At 53.3% G+C, this 15492-nt stretch overlaps 4 protein-coding genes across 4 annotated transcripts; 2 read left to right on the top strand and 2 right to left on the bottom strand.

Annotated features, from left to right (window-relative positions):
* N0V96_004781 (uncharacterized protein) lies at positions 1-1236 on the bottom strand (the record flags this gene model as incomplete). The annotated part of the gene is made up of 4 exons (XM_065757216.1): positions 1-50; positions 107-862; positions 917-1043; positions 1099-1236. The coding sequence occupies 4 exons, from the start codon at positions 1234-1236 to the stop codon at positions 1-3; spliced, it is 1071 nt and encodes a 356-aa protein (XP_065613985.1).
* A 676-nt stretch (positions 1237-1912) lies between these two features.
* Positions 1913-2661, top strand: N0V96_004780 (uncharacterized protein; the record flags this gene model as incomplete). Its single annotated transcript, XM_053199335.1, has 3 exons — positions 1913-1947; positions 2071-2293; positions 2350-2661. The coding sequence occupies 3 exons, from the start codon at positions 1913-1915 to the stop codon at positions 2659-2661; spliced, it is 570 nt and encodes a 189-aa protein (XP_053043214.1).
* Positions 2662-6550: 3889 nt separating this feature from the next.
* N0V96_004779 (uncharacterized protein) lies at positions 6551-9278 on the top strand (the record flags this gene model as incomplete). Its single annotated transcript, XM_065757215.1, has 4 exons — positions 6551-7060; positions 7129-7313; positions 7381-8788; positions 8841-9278. 4 exons carry the CDS (start codon positions 6551-6553, stop codon positions 9276-9278), a joined length of 2541 nt encoding a protein of 846 aa, XP_065613984.1.
* Positions 9279-11547: 2269 nt separating this feature from the next.
* Positions 11548-12460, bottom strand: N0V96_004778 (uncharacterized protein; the record flags this gene model as incomplete). The annotated part of the gene is made up of 2 exons (XM_053199337.2): positions 11548-11642; positions 11710-12460. The coding sequence occupies 2 exons, from the start codon at positions 12458-12460 to the stop codon at positions 11548-11550; spliced, it is 846 nt and encodes a 281-aa protein (XP_053043216.2).
* Between the last annotated feature and the right edge of the window lie 3032 nt (positions 12461-15492).

The raw sequence follows: 15492 nt of genomic DNA, 5'->3' as shown, positions 1-15492 counted from the left end.
TCACCGCAGCTCCCCCAGCAGCATATTCCGATCAGACGATGCGGAAAGAACTATCACAATTTGTTAGCCCAACGTCACTTGCATCGTGTAAGGAGAGGATGCTCACCGATGGGCTCCGTTCCGGGCGCGAACTCGACGCAATTGACGGTTCCCTTGTGCCCCGGAAGCTTATACATGAGCTTTCCAGTCTCACTAGACCAGATAGTTGCAGTACCGTCTCCGGACCCAACAGCTACCTTCTTGCCTTCAGAATCCCAGCTAGCCTTGATGAGGTTCTTCTCAAGGCCCATGGAAGCGCCGTCGAACGTTCTAATGGCTCTATCGGTCGGGGCAAATGGCCGAATGTCCCATGTCCTCACTGTAGAGTCCATGGCATATGAAAGCAAGGATTGAGAGTCTGGAGAGACTCTGAGTGAAGTGATCGTATCTTGATGTCCCAGCATCGAGTACACAACCGATTTTTTGCGCAGGTCCCAAACTTTGATGTCATTGTCGATGCCTCCCGTGTAGACCTCGTTTCCAGCCTCCGACATGGCAATGGCCGTGATGGGAAATTCCGTCTGAATGTAGTCTGCAGCGTTCTTTGATCTCGGATCCCACAACCCGATGGAGCCATCGTCACTTCCACTGACTAGCATATCTTCGCCTCGTTTGCTCAGGTCCACGGTATTGACAATCTCTTCGTGGCCGATGTATCTTCGTATTCTTGTTCCATTCTCGAGGTCCCAACTTGCCAGATGCGTGTCTGCCGAAGCCGAGAAAACTATTTTGGAGTCTCTCGACCATTGCAGATCTAAGATTGCGCCTCGATGGCCATTGAGAAGGCCGTAGTTTTCGCAATCACCGTACGTTCGCCACAACACTGCTCGCGAATTAGTTTCACCGCCCCAGTGATACAGAAGGGATTTAAACTGACAAATACTTCTGTCCATAGATCCTGAGGCAATAAAATTGCCCGTTGGGTCGAATTTCGCAGCAAAGATCTCGCCCGCGTGACCAGATAGTTCCATGACCGGTGCCTGCAGGTTGCTCGTGCGCGGTGTCTGTCGGTCAGGCCGTCAGCAAGTTTCCCATTGGCAATAAGGAGTATTCGCATACCGTCTGCACTAACGCGCTGCTCTTTCCCGAGGCGTTGAGCCTTGCCAAAGCTCCTGTTGAAGATCCCACATTCTGACGCTTCACGATCATCTGGCTTGCACCAAGCTCGTCATCCGCCGGTCTCTTCTCAGCAGACATGGCTGCAATTGTCTAACGTGTATCACAAGGCTCGCGGGTGTTCTGTTCGACGCAGGATCGTCGTATGGCGTATATCGTGCTGATTGACGTCGGTTTGGATGTCAATTGAGTTGGGCAGGCGGTTGTTAACCAAAAGAAAATGTGATAGCTGAGATCATTGGCCCATGCGAGGTTGGGATGTGGACGGAGCTTGCTTCTGCCGATCCCCGAGCAAAGGTGGGACCTCAATCCAGAGAACCTGGAGAGCCAACCTCAGTGCATCGATACTTTGCTTAGAAGTATACAACCCCGCTTAGCATGTCGTGAAATACCTCTGCGTGAGGTAGGTATCCATAACTTTCATTGCACCTCCCACAAGCTTATCTTATCTTCAACCTCATTGATGTCCACGAACGACACTTGGCACATCGCGGTACATTTGAGCCTCACGTTCAACTTCGATTAGTACGACAACCGACGACGGCAATAGCCCTGACGACCGCCAAACTCACCAACATCGAACACTTGCGACTACGATTTTTTGTGCGACGTGAACGGCCTAAAATACTCCACGTGAACGACGTGACCTGCTCGCGATCCGAGGCGACAGCCACTCTCGCGACACGGCCCGCTACCAGCCATCTGACGCCAGAGATAGCCCCCTCCCTTACTTTTTGTCAGGCGTCTACAGGAAATCATGGCCGCAAGCAAGGCAACTCGGTTGGGAGAGGAGTGCGTTTTCTAGCCAGACCCGAGCGTGGGTAGACAGAAGCTAATTGTTCACCAGAATCTGGAAGTACGTTGTGTGGCACCCGAATGCCGAAGAACGAATTAGTCTGACGTGCTTGATTGCAGAACCCGTATAGACAAGGTCAACGCTGAGCTCGTGACCCTCACCTACGGAACAATTGTTGCGCAACTGTGCAAAGATTACGACAGCGACTATGTGGAGGTCAACAAGCAGCTGGACAAGATGGGATACAACATCGGCCTTCGTCTCATTGAGGATTATTTGGCAAAGTCGAACACAATGAAGAGATGCGCAAACTTTCGAGAGACCGCAGACGTCATTGCAAGAGTACAATTCCCTTTACCATCAAGTATTGGGCCTATATGCTGACCACTGCGAACTAGGTCGGCTTCAAGATATTCCTAAACATCACACCACAGGTGACCAACTGGACGACGGACAACAAACAATTCTCGCTCGTGTTTGACGAAAACCCTCTCGCTGACTTTGTCGAGCTGCCCGACGACGAGCGAGCGCAGGACGAGCTATGGTATTCCAACATCTTCTGTGGAGTGTTGCGGGGAGCTCTTGAGATGGTGCAGATGCAGGTCGAAGCGCACTTCATCAGTGACGTTCTGCGAGGCCACGACACGACGGAGATGAGGGTATCATTAGTGCGGTACATTGATGACGAGCTTCCTCCCGAAGATGACTAGATGCGACTGCATCTTGCCATACAACATTATTCTTTACCACTACCAGAACGCAAACCTGATGCTTCAACGGGTTGTTCCGCATCGAAATAAGCTTGCCATCCGTCGATGGAAGTCTGGAAACAGTGCGCAGCTTCGATTTTCTGTTTCCTGGCGGAGATAGAGGGCGAGGCCAGCTTCATCGCCCAGCCCATGATGATGCGCCAAATGCAACCCAGTGGAATCATGAAGCAGGTGAATATCGAGGCCAGGCGTATGTCACATGTACCAAGATGGAGGCAGCAGGGAAAGCGCCTCGGCCGCAGCCATGACTTGCATAATATCAAAGAGACTTGTGCATCAGAAAGCCGCCCCTGCCAACGTGAAACTCTTAAGTTGAAGGCGGTTGTTGATATGATGTCGCTGTATTTGGGTACAATAGACTGACGGTAAGCATTGAACTTGACTGAGTGAGCACTTTAAATGAAAAAGTCCCCCACCGGTGTGGCTACATCTCTTGGTGCTCATGCTGGGAATTGAACTTGGTTACTTAGAGCCTGTCGTCGAGGAGGCTGTGGGCGAACTGATTGTTGACCTTGAACCAATCCACCACCCAGCCAATTTGTCCTGAACCCCCCAGCCGAGAGGGGCGCCTCCTGGCTGGTGACAGGAATGGACTTGAGGGGGTAAATGAGGGCTTCTCGCGGCATGTGCGAAAGGTACGATCATCACCTGCCTTCACGACTGCCGGCCGATTTTCGGGAAATGTGGGGCACAACGGGAGCCGACATGGGGCTCTTGAGACGGGAAAGTGGATTCTTCTGACAATACAGATGCAGTACGGAGTAGCCGCACGCAGTAGCGAAGCCGCCGGGGAAGTCGCAAGGAGGGCACAAGCAGCAAATGTGCACGCATGGCAACCAAGTATGTAATCTTAGCAGGATTTTCATGCGACAAGAATTTGCGAACCTCCAATCTTCATTTGTCCTTGTTGCAATGTAATGGGTCGAGTGTTGTCAAGTTTGTCAACTTTACTTCAGTCGAGATGATTATACGGAACCTTAAGCTAGCTCGAGAGGTCTGTGCTACGGCCCATGGCTTGCCTTTCATTTCCCGACTGAAGCTGTTAGCGGTAGTTAATTACGGATACGTGACAGAGAACCTGCGAGGGATGATGATTGCTCTTGGGTTTTATTGCCCAACGGAGGGAACAAGCACTTTTGAATGCCTAGGCCTCGACGCGGCAAATCGGTATTGCAGAAGCCGTCATGCAACGGGCTTGCCGGTACCTAGGGAACGAACCACGTCGATTCTCTATTCACAAACCGGTGAACACATTGATTGGAATGAGGCCGTACGTGAAATGCAATAATTGTATCCCAGGCGACGTTAGAGTCATCGTGATCATAGCTGCGTCGCGCGGCGTGTTCAAGATGCCTGTTACAGTGTGCCTCACGTGACGGGCAGGTCAAAGAAGCTTACAAGCCTAAGACGATGCTTCTAGATGTGTATGGAGCTTCCAGTTCCAGTCAGTCTTGGAGCAAGAAGCCCGTGGAAGGAAGCGAGAGGCGAGATAGTACCTTGGGTGGATCGTGGATGGAATGGTAGTCTCTGTCAGGGTTCTGCACCTCACGTCACGAGAAGCCGAAGGGCAGACGCGTCCACGGCGGATAGGCTCCTGGCTCCCACGCTCTCATTTTGACTGAGACGTTTGATGGAGCGCGTTTTGGTGCGGCCCATTCAAGATGCGACGTTAGCAGAAGTGTGAAGATTGGGTACTCCGTACGTCGGTGGAGGCGGCGCGCAGCTACTTCGTGCACTACTACCCGGTACCGGGTCATAAGCTCGACGTGCCACAACGCGACTTTCAGCATGGCACCCCGGGCTCCCATGCCGATGAGATAAGGTACCTAAGATCACTCACTACCTTACCTTAGCTCCAGGGAAAGTCAGAGACCTTAACGTGGGTTGGTGGGAACCCAAGGTTAGATAGCTAAGGTAGCTCAGAGCCCTTTGGAGCTTCAAGCCCAAGCACGTACCTTAAGGTAACGGGTACCTACCGCCGCCCTATAGCTTGGGGGCCCCTTCGAAGTCTTTCAGTTACTGGTCACCTACACCTACACAGTACTGTTTGTGTGTGGCACCCGGAGAGCTGGAAAGCAAGTACCTACGCAAGTCGGAGCCCGTGATTGTCGATTTTTTTCTCTCGCCTCTGATGGTTTGATAGACTGCCTCAGGCAACAAGCGGTCTCAGATATTCGCAGCTCATTCTGAGATATGCGACATGCCCGGCGCGGGTGCGCGCCTCACCTCGCGCTCTGCCCACCTTCCATTGCTTAAGGTACACGACTACCTTATCTACCTACTCCTTAGTAGCACTCACAAGCTACAGCGGCCTACCTGCTAATTACCCGTACCTACTTCGTTCAGTGCTCGTGAGGTCTCTAGAGTCTGAAGTCTGAGGTGAATTTGGTGGAAATCCGCCTCCCGCCCAAGCGTCGCATGCCCCAAAAATTGGGAAAATCCCCAACCCCATCCTTTCCACTCTCTCCTGGTCTTCCCGTCCGCCTTCCCATCCCGACTGTGTCTCTCTGCATCTGCATTCAAGCATTGTCGACTAATACCTTACCTTACCTTACCTCAAGGTACGGAGTAGGTGCCTTACCGTCTAACCCACAAGGCGCCCCTCTCTTTTTTTTCCCTCGTCCTCTCGCTTCCTCCGACCATCTACTCCCGCCTTTCCCTTTCCTTCCTCAAATCACCAATCCACTTCCCCCCCTTGGACATTGGATGGCCTCGCATGCCGAACACATCTTCAATGCCAACGTGGTCTCGATAACTTGTTTGTCACTCTCCAGAGTCCTCGTTCATGGTCACTGCCCTCGCGCCCCGCGAGACACTCGCCCATCTTCAAACCGACCTTGCCTGATCGGCCTAGCGACCACGGCTTGAGGGACCGATCAGTCGACCCTCGCTACGGAATAACGTCCCGCCATTCCCCACCGCTGGTAACACCGACGAAGCCAGACCTTACAGACCGACCATCCATCTCACTCACCTCACCCATTATTAGCAGCAACAGCACCACCGCCCGGAACCACGCTGGTCCACCACGCCCACATCCACCTTCACTTCGACGCTGCTCCCCCCAGAGAGGATTCCCCCCTTCTCCCCCAAAAAGCCAAACCCAAATCCAAATCAAATAGGTAGCCACCCAGAAGAGGGCCACACTGCCATACCCTGAGCTACAGCCTGAGCCAGAGCCTGAGCCAGAAACACCAGGTCTTCCTACCCCCGACCCCCGAGTCGCGCTGCTTCCCTCCTGTCTCTCATCTTTCCACTCTTCCCATTTCCTTTCAAGAGTCCCACTCCCTCACCTGCAACTGCCTTTGGTGGCCCATCCCGTCGCCCTTCCGCCTTCTTCAACATCTCGCCCTCGCATCAATCCTCCTCTTCCTCTCCCCTCCAACCCAAATCCGCCACAGCCTCTGTCGCTGCCACGTCTTTCGACTCTTTTTTTTTTTTTTTTGCTTTCACCTGTACCAAATCGTCTCACCACCGCCATCATCATCGGTCGCGCATCCCGCCATCTCTTGCGCGCTTCTGTCCGCACTCCCCAGCCCTTCTCTTATCCATCCAACTGAAGGCTCCTTGTGCCCCTGCGCCCGACCGCTGAATCCGACACGACTTTGCCGCCAGCCGGCTTTTTAGCGCACCGCGTAACCACGTACACGCTCTGCGACACTCCCACCTCCAACCACAAGGTGGCTGACCGACAAACTTTTGACGACATCGACACTCTCTCTTCGCTTTCGATCAACCACCATCTTTCAATCAACTTCTCCTTTATCCATCGCATCGACCTCACCCCATCTCGCTGGGCAGACGCTTGTCTGCAGCCCGGCTCGCAATCATGAACGCCAACGTCAATCCCAACATGGCCAACATGAACGCCATGGGCGGTGGCCCTGTTGGCGCGCCCGTCCCCATGATGAATAATGGCGCAGTTGCTCCCCAAGTCGCCGGTGGTCCACGACAGATGACCATGCCCACCGAGAGCCAGCGCACTCTTCTCAATACCTACATCTACGAGTACTTCCTCCGCCATCAAATGTTTGATTGCGCTAGATCTCTCCTTAACGGAGACCACCAAGTGAATGTCATGAAGGATGGCGCCAATCGTCGGAGGGATGAGAACGGTAATCTCATCGGCAATGGTCTCGGTGACGACCCCATGGACACGGACTCTAAAGACGATATCGACGCGAAGCTGCCTGATGACCTTCCCGCCCCCAAGTTGCCCATGCCCGCCTCAGAATCATCCTTCCTGTACGAATGGTTCTGCCTCTTTTGGGACATCTTCCACGCGCAACGAACAAAGGGTGGCAATGGTCCTGTCAACCAATATGTCAGCCATACTCAGGTATGTCGTTCACTATCCGTTGGCGGTTCTTCATCGATGTTTGGATCATCACTAACCGAGCCGAGTAGCAGCAATCCCGCATGCGACAGAACCAACAGCAAGAACTTCTCCGACAGATGCGCCCAGACGGCGGCATGGCCGCTCAACAGCAATATCACTCCCAGATGATGCGCAACATGCAAAATGGCGGTATGGCCATGAACATGCAAAAGGGCAACCTGGCAAGGGCAGCCATGGCGAATAACCAGAACAAGTGAGGCCTCACACATGCGTGCTTCCCTTCATCATGTGGATGTTTGCTAACCCAAGCCCCGCTCCAGTCCTCAGGCCATGCAAATGCTTCAGCATGCGAAGCAAACCCAGATGCAGCGAGATCCCTCGGACATGGATGGCAACCGCCAGCGCCCCTCGTCGCCTGGCAGCGGTGAAAACGCTCCCTCCCCTTCCAAGAGACCACGCCTGGACGGTGCGCCCAACTTCCCGAACCAGCCTGGAATGATGCCGAACGGAAGACCTCAGCAGGGCATGCCGGGCCAGCAGGTGGGGACCACCCCGAACGTAGCTCAAGCCCAGCAGATGCTCATCACCAACGGAATCAACCCGGCATCGCTGACCCAGCAGCAGTTTACGACATTCTCAAACCAACCACCTGCTGTCCAAGCTAAGTCCATTGCCACCTATGCGGCAAACCTCCAACAGCATCAAGCTAGCCAGATGCCTAACAAAACCATGCCTAACGCGCCCGGCCCCCAAGGTCAGGGCTCACCCATGATGGCTCAGGGCCAGGAAGGCGCCGGGCTGGCTGCGTACTACAACGCTGGGGAAATGGGTCCAGGAGGAATTCGGCCTGGCCCTGGCGGTGCCCAAGCCGGTGGTGGAAGTAACCATGCTCTGCAGGACTATCAAATGCAGCTAATGCTTCTGGAGCAGCAGAATAAGAAAAGGCTCATGATGGCCCGCCAGGAGCAAGATAATATGGGCGGAGGTGCCATGCCTAGAGACGGTCCCGCTGGGCCAGGCGGCCCTGGCGCACCCCCTGGTCCTAACGGCCAGCCTTTCCCAGAGACATCTCCCCAAGGCGCCAGAACCGGAGCCTCACCAAACCCAACAGAGCAGATGAAGAGAGGCACACCACAGATGAACAACGCTGGCATTCCTTCACCGCTGCCTGAGGGCGCTCAATCTCGCGGCTCTCCCAACCCCATGAACTTCATGGGCAACCAGATGGACCCGAATATGGCGCCACACTTCTTCAAGGGCATGGGCAATCAAATGGATGGCAACATGGCCGGCAATCCTCAGATGAATGGCGGTATGCGCCCACCCAGCTCGCACCCTGGTCAACAGTTCAACGGCCAGATGAACCCGCAACAGATGATGGTCGCCCGGCAACAGCAGCAACAGGCGCAACAGCAGCAGCAGGCCCAGCAGCAGCAGCAGCAGCCACCTCAGCAGCAGGGGCAGCCTCAGCAGGCCGGACAAGGTGGTCAGCCGGTGCAATGGCAGCAAGGCGGCCCGAATGGACAGATGGTGCCTCAGGGTCCTCAGGGATCGGTTCAGGGTACACCGCAGCAACGGTCGATGCCGCCGCCATCTGCACCAGCTGGCGCCAACTCCAACCGGACGAGCACTTCCTCGCCTCAGCAAGCCGCAGCGGCACCCCCGACTCCGTCACAATCAAACAAGGCGGCTCCGAAGAAGAAGGATACCAAGAATACAAAGGCAAAGGTGAGTGTATGGCAAGAAACAGATTGTCAAGACAAAACTAACACACGCGCAGGCTGCGGCGGGAAAGAAGTCGGGCAACAACAACTTGAACAGTGGGACTACACCAGCCGCCGACGGTGCAGACGCCGAGGCGGCAACGCCTGCTACTCCCATCACTCCTGTCACCTCTGCCAACTTCGCCAAGAACGGGCAAAACGCCGCCGTGCCAGCCGTGCCCAACGGCCCGGCTGCTGCTCCCGCACCTGCCCCTCAGCCTCAAGTAGCCCCCCCGGCGCACAACGATGCCAACCAGAACGGAGGGTTCATGGACAACACGAACCCAATGGTGGACTTCGGTGCTATGGCTTTCGCCGACCCGCTGGTTTCGGACAATGTTCTTAACGACTTCGACTTCGACTCATTTCTACACGAAGACGGCGACAACCAGGCCTTTGATTTCAACACAGGGTCATTCGGCATGGAAGGCGCCAACGAAATTGGCGCAGACTAGACGGTTTCTGAGCCTGGCTTTTAGGTGTACGATTCTCTCTCGTCTGTGTCATGCCTCAGTTGTGCGTTAGGCGTTGTGTCGATTCCCCGGCCTGATTTTTCCGTGCCTCGCCGTTGTGCAGTCGAGCGGCATGGCATTTGCGAAGCATGGCTATCTCCATTTGATTTATGGATGCGCTCAGAATACCAAAAAAAAGGGTTTTTAACAGTCTAGAATACATGAGATCGGACTGGGCCCACATCGATTTGTTGGCATGTTGCCAACTGTAACTTTCAGGAGGATTTGCTCGGCAATTGCAGTCAAGATAAAGCAGTCGGGCGAAGCTCTCGCCGCCTCATCGAGCCTGTCACTTTCCTATTTCATATGCTTTGATTTACCAATCGCCTGTGGGCCATGCTGTGTGAGGCAAACACTTGACGGATTACCTCATTGACGGTATACTCCAATGAGTCGTTTTGCTGTTCAGTACAGCCTCATTTTCGTCTGCGATTTAATTCTCTAGCGTGCATGTGCCTGGGGTAACACGCACACAAAACACGCACGCAAACTTCACGTTACTTTTCTCCTTGTCGGTCGCTGGTGGACGGACCGCTCGCAAGGATTCTTGATCATTGGTTCTGGAGTTCTACTGGCAGGGTTCGCAAAGTTTTGTCGGGTGCCTTTCCTATCGAACCAGTGGGCGTAATCATTGATTGTACGTGGCATACGATGTGCGAATGCAGAGCCCGGTTTCGTTTGGCGGACCCATCCGTGTTGATTTGCAAAAGAGGTGACAAGGAGAGTCCAAAAGGGGGCAGTTGTACCGGTTGTGGATTGAGTTGAAAGCATTGTATTTACTAGAAGGTCGGGGACACGTTCGATCACCAGCATCGTGCTGCTATCGTCTTGTACCCTGGGTCCTGTCAGATTATACTGTGGCGCGGTGCGGTATTGGTTTACGAGGATCAATCCATCTTTTTTCATATCCTGAATGCCATCAAGTATTAAAATTTCATTTGACAATTGTGGAGTTCTCACCGGCACTGCTACATTCATCAAGGCGGGCATGATCACGTCTTTGAAGAACGTTTCCGAAGCATTACCCAAGGAGGGACGACAAGCCTTGATGAGCATGAGACCTTCCTTCATTTTATGGCGTATAATACCGCTCACAGTAACTAGAGCCTTCTGATTGTGAACAAAGTTACGCAAAGGTATATATGTGCTCGCGAGGCCTTCACGTGTGGTCGCACGGCTCAGAGAGGCCAGGTAAATTACTTTTGTCTGTCCCGAGCTTTGATTGAGTAGGTCCTCGGGACGGGAAATCCCCGCAACGCACCGGGCCCGCGTCGAGCATAAAGGCCGCAGTCGTGGCCGCGATCTGCAAACAAGTCGGACATTTTAACCGATGCGCGCGACTGGTAATCTCGGGGAGTTAGACGAGGAGCGGGGGGGAGTCTGTATCTTTTTTTTCTTAGATAAAAATAAAATAAAAAAAAGTTTAGAAAGCGCCGGTGGTTGTCGATCTGCAATTTGGGGTCGGTCATGCGGCGGGCCGCCGCTTCCCCGGGATGATCGACCAACGAACGCCAGGTCATCAGCGGGGATATCTAGACACTAGCAGTGAGCTTCTTGTTCCTCTTCACTCTGATCTAGGGTCTAAAAATCTGAGATCTCAGATCCAAGAACGTTTTCTCCGCAATATCCCTGATGCTGCAAAGACGCTGATTCGGAACGGAATACTTGCGTTGGCTACGCATATCTGTGGCTTACACAACAAACCGGCTCCGAGTAGCAAATGTTACAGAATTTGGGTCTATTTGGGCACGTCACAGTGGGTTATATGAACAAAAGACCTCACATCCGCTCCCATGATTGCCATTGAGTAAATCGAGTGATACTTTTGGTTTGGAGGTCAAGACAACGGGGAAGAATGCCCGTGGTGGATTTCAACATTGACAACTATATAGGTAGTGAAACCTGAGAAGTCTCCCCTCTTCTACGCCTATGCAGGTCCGCAGGCCCGAGAACAGACGTAGAAGGGGGGCAGAACGTATGAGTGTAAAGGCAGCCGCTATATATCGCTTTCCAAAAAGGGGTATATACTAAGGGAGCAAGAATTATCCTGTCTTGAGAAAAGAGGAATATGCCAAAAAAGAGCCATGTGGGTAAGAAGTCGGACATTGGGGCACTGTGTGACAGCCAGAGTTCGTAGCATGACGGAGAAGTGTGAGGGTGGTGTCCGCGAGGCCGAGCTCGTTACGAATACAGCCATCAGAGGGAGCTGCATTCAAGGCGACTGGTACACGGTGAGGTATCCAATCTCCATCATGCTTCCGTAGCCATCTTGGGTGGCGTCGGTAGGAGAACCCGGCAAAGTGCCGCCTGAACATAGTTAGCATTTTCATGAACGACGAACGGTCCATCGAGGCAACAACAGCGAGAAACATACCAACTGCCACATTCATAAGCACATAGTAAGGCATATGGCAAAGGGTCGCCCAGATGCCTTCGTCACCAATATCGCTGCCCTTGAGTTGGTTGAAGACAACACCGTCACGGTACCATGTGATGGTCTCGGTGACCCAGTTGTTCGACGTGCGGTCCCACTCCAGTGCCCAAGTGTGCCAACCGTCGTCGGGCATCGAAGTGGCCACACCACGGCCGCTGGGCTCGTTGCAGATACCGCCGGATTCTTGTTGGCAGTGAACGGTACCCGTGGCCGTGGCCTGGCCGTTGATCTGTTCGAAGATGTCGAGCTCCCCGCAGAGGGGCCACTGAACCCCGTTACGAACGGCATCGCCCAGCATCCAAAAAGCAGGCCACATGCCCTGCTTGTTTGCGTTATCGCCCATCCTGAACATGGACTGAACCCGCATCTTCCCTCCCGGCTGAGGTGTCCACGCTGCCTTTGTCTCAATACGCGCAGACGTCCATACGCCGCTTGCTGACTTTCTAGGAATGAGTTGGATGGTTTCACCGCCTGATATTTGGACATTCCAGGACGATTCGGTGTAAGTCTGGACCTCGTTGTTCGTGTCGATGGCTAAGGCGACGTTCCATGTGTCGCTTCGAGGGGGTGCGCCGGCGTTTCCTTGGAAAGTCTCGGACCAGATGATTCTCATGCCATCTTGGGCTGGGGGCACAAGAGCACCGACGAACGGTGTAAGGGAAAAGAGAAGCCGAGCGTATTTGGAAAGCATTTTTGTCTCGTGTATTTGCTGTCACTGGCTGACTCCTTTCTCTGTTCTTATAGTATACTGAATGAATGGATTGGTATTGTATTCCGTGGGTTCGATCTCGTCTATTTGCGAGCGTTCCGGGGATGAAAGTGAATGGACGATGAGATTCAAATGAATGTGATCACCAAGAAAAGAATGTAGCGGCACTTGGCCTAATGAGTGAAAGTGAGTGCGGTAGAGAACGAGAGAGGCGGTAAAAGCACAAAGTTGCCAACGGGCAGCGAGGCTGGCTTGCCTCTATATATACGGCCAGGCGGAGTTCCTGCATGGGACGGTCTGGACAACGCACATCGGGAGGAACAACCTTGTATTGGGACAACTTGACAAGGGAGCAGGACGACAAGGATACTATGCCGAGAGCAGGCGACGAGTTACAACTGGCAAGGAGGAGCTTATGCCATGCCCTTGTTATCGCAAATGGTTGGATTAGGGTAGTTGTCCAGAGGCGGTAAGGCAGAGAAAGAGATTGACGTGGGGAGTCAGGATGAAACGCCCAGAAGCGGCCAGGAATACCTAGTGTGGCAGTGACGATGGCCTGCCTACTTCGCAAGTCGGCATAGTCTTCTTGGTCACTCTGGCTCAGCCGCTCAGGTCACAGTACGCAGTACAACAGGAGAGCCAAGGATGGGCGAGCAAGGTTGTAGACTGCCAGACAGGCCGTGGACAGTAGTGGGTAGTAGATTAGGGCAACGAGGTGAATATGGATACACGGGAGAGGAGGCAGGGGTTATTTTCAGTATACCAAGTAAAGGCGACTGGAGAGAGGAGTTCTTCACGGGTGGTGGGCGTGACCAACGGGCAAGGCTAGGGAGTCCTGATCTGCGTCGGACAAAACGACAGCCGCCAGAGATAGGGGTCGGCCCAAGATCGAGACCAATATGTGGACAAGGAAGTCAACGGTGCCCGAGGGTAAGCCAGCAGATACATTGCGCGATGAATCGTGAGAGCGAGCCAAAGCAGGAAGAGCTGAATGGAGAATGTAGCAGCAGGGTTGACTCTTTGACAATTGACTCGTCAGAAGGGAGGCGTCTGTGACTATCCTCGTCAACGATCTCCATCCATCCACCCATATCCGTACGCCGTACAAACACATGGAATGCTGTGGGGACAAGAAAAGAGGCTGAGGTGCAAAGACAGACTCTTATGCAGACGTGATATTGGTATGGGAGAGAACGGGGCTTTGAGAGCAGTCAAAAAAAGGGACGGGGCCCGTTGGCGGCGCATCCGAGCCAAGGATCGACGACGGATACTGCCTGCACTGGCCAACGGGTGTCATTGGCGGTTCATCTGTACTCGGTACTGCGAGCGTCAGTTGCATAACCTTCAATTTGGGCACTACTTGGTAGATCCACACTGCGGCCGAAAACGCAGCTAATCGTCCAGTCGGGAAGGCCCAAAACTCTGAAAAGGTCTGGAAAGGAGGTAGACTCGAGGCATTCGTCTACAGTACCTATCCTACGGTAGAGGTGCCGGGGTGTCGATCAGAGAAGAGCCTCGAAAGGGGAGGACAGACTGGACAGTCGTACTCCATACACTACCTAGGACTAGGGGTTTCGGACGTGGGGGTAACAAGAGCCGTGATTTCCGTGTATTGGATGCGCATGGCTTAACTACCACCTTATCACCTCACGGCCCAAGATACTTACATAGGTAGTAGACTTAATCCAAGGTACCTTACTGTGCACAGAAGATCCGTGGGTATCTGATGTGAGGAAAGAAGCAGTATTCGTACGAATCTGAATAAGAAGGTAGATGGCAAAGAGCTTGCTTCCTGCAGTTCTTCAAGCTCGCGCCCATAAAAGTAAGTGGTACCCCTTCCTTCTTTTCCACTTCTTATCAAGTTGTACTCCGTACAACTGCATGTGGCTGCGCTCAATGGTGTGGCAAGCGGGCCATTTTCGCCAAGATGGGATCGTCAAGTGCCCCTGAATATTCAACCTGCACATGAAGAGTGCAGGCACCGGGATTGCACAGGCAGCGTAGCCCAGATGCTGGACAGGCAATGCATGCTCTGAGACAACAAATGGCAGGGTACCTGAACAGGGAGACACCGGTCCAAATCCACAAATGGGTCCAGCACCGCTTGCAAGTTGGACCACGTCCACCTGGGACGACGGAGATTTCTTCCTCCTCAGGAGTCCCGGCTCGATTGAGTTGGCACCTTAACAGAACTCTATAGTAATACGCAGTACTCCGTAGGAGGCCCTTTGAATGCCTTAGCCGCCCACAGACGAATATGCGAATCCGTACTTATGGATAAGCTGTGCAGCTCTACGATAAGCGAATGCCTTGCATCGCACGCTCACAACGTCGCCTACAAAGAATTCCACGAGGGTTCAGCGCCGTTGAGTGCCGTCTTCGCCACCACGACTTCGGCGCCCCCATCCATGAAACTGAAGTCTCCCGCAATGGAAACGAATTGCGTTGTCATTCTCGGATGAACCACTATAGCTGTCACGTATTTCAAGCAAGGGGGGTTGATTTTGGCTGTCAACGTCCGGTCATCGCATCACCAAAACACACACAGCCATGCCTTATGTCAGAACGCGCGACTGTGTCATTCATGTGCTGCCTTCTTCCATGAAACTGTTGTCGTCCTCTCTTCTCTTCCGAAGCCAAAACGAGACATTTCGTTACGGTGCAGCCAACTCATGCCGTAGTAAACCAACAAAACATCAATCATAGTACTGGGTATTCTGCAATGCTGCCATGTGCTTGAACAACTGGCAGTTCATGTTTGCTGTTGCTTCAACGCGATTATGATATCTTGCTTGTGAGTCGCATTACCAGACCCTAGTTAGACCAACTCCATAAACTGTTTCGTGAAGTAGCGAGCTAGATTCCTGGCTCTCTCTGGCCAATGTCAGGCAGCACGCCATGTGCGGTTTCTGGGTAGTAGGTGTCTAGGTTCGCACTGCGGCCTGCTCGCCGTAGCTGAATAGACTTGTAAGCCGAGATCCGCATAAGGACTTGATGGGCCATGTAGGTCGTAT

This window comes from Colletotrichum fioriniae (genome assembly GCF_027942845.1).
Source record: "Colletotrichum fioriniae strain IMI 355084 chromosome Unknown scaffold_5, whole genome shotgun sequence".
In the NCBI taxonomy this organism is placed as follows: Eukaryota; Fungi; Ascomycota; class Sordariomycetes; order Glomerellales; family Glomerellaceae; genus Colletotrichum; species Colletotrichum fioriniae.
Note: the sequence above shows the minus strand (reverse complement) of the source record. Positions and strands in the feature narration are given on the sequence as shown.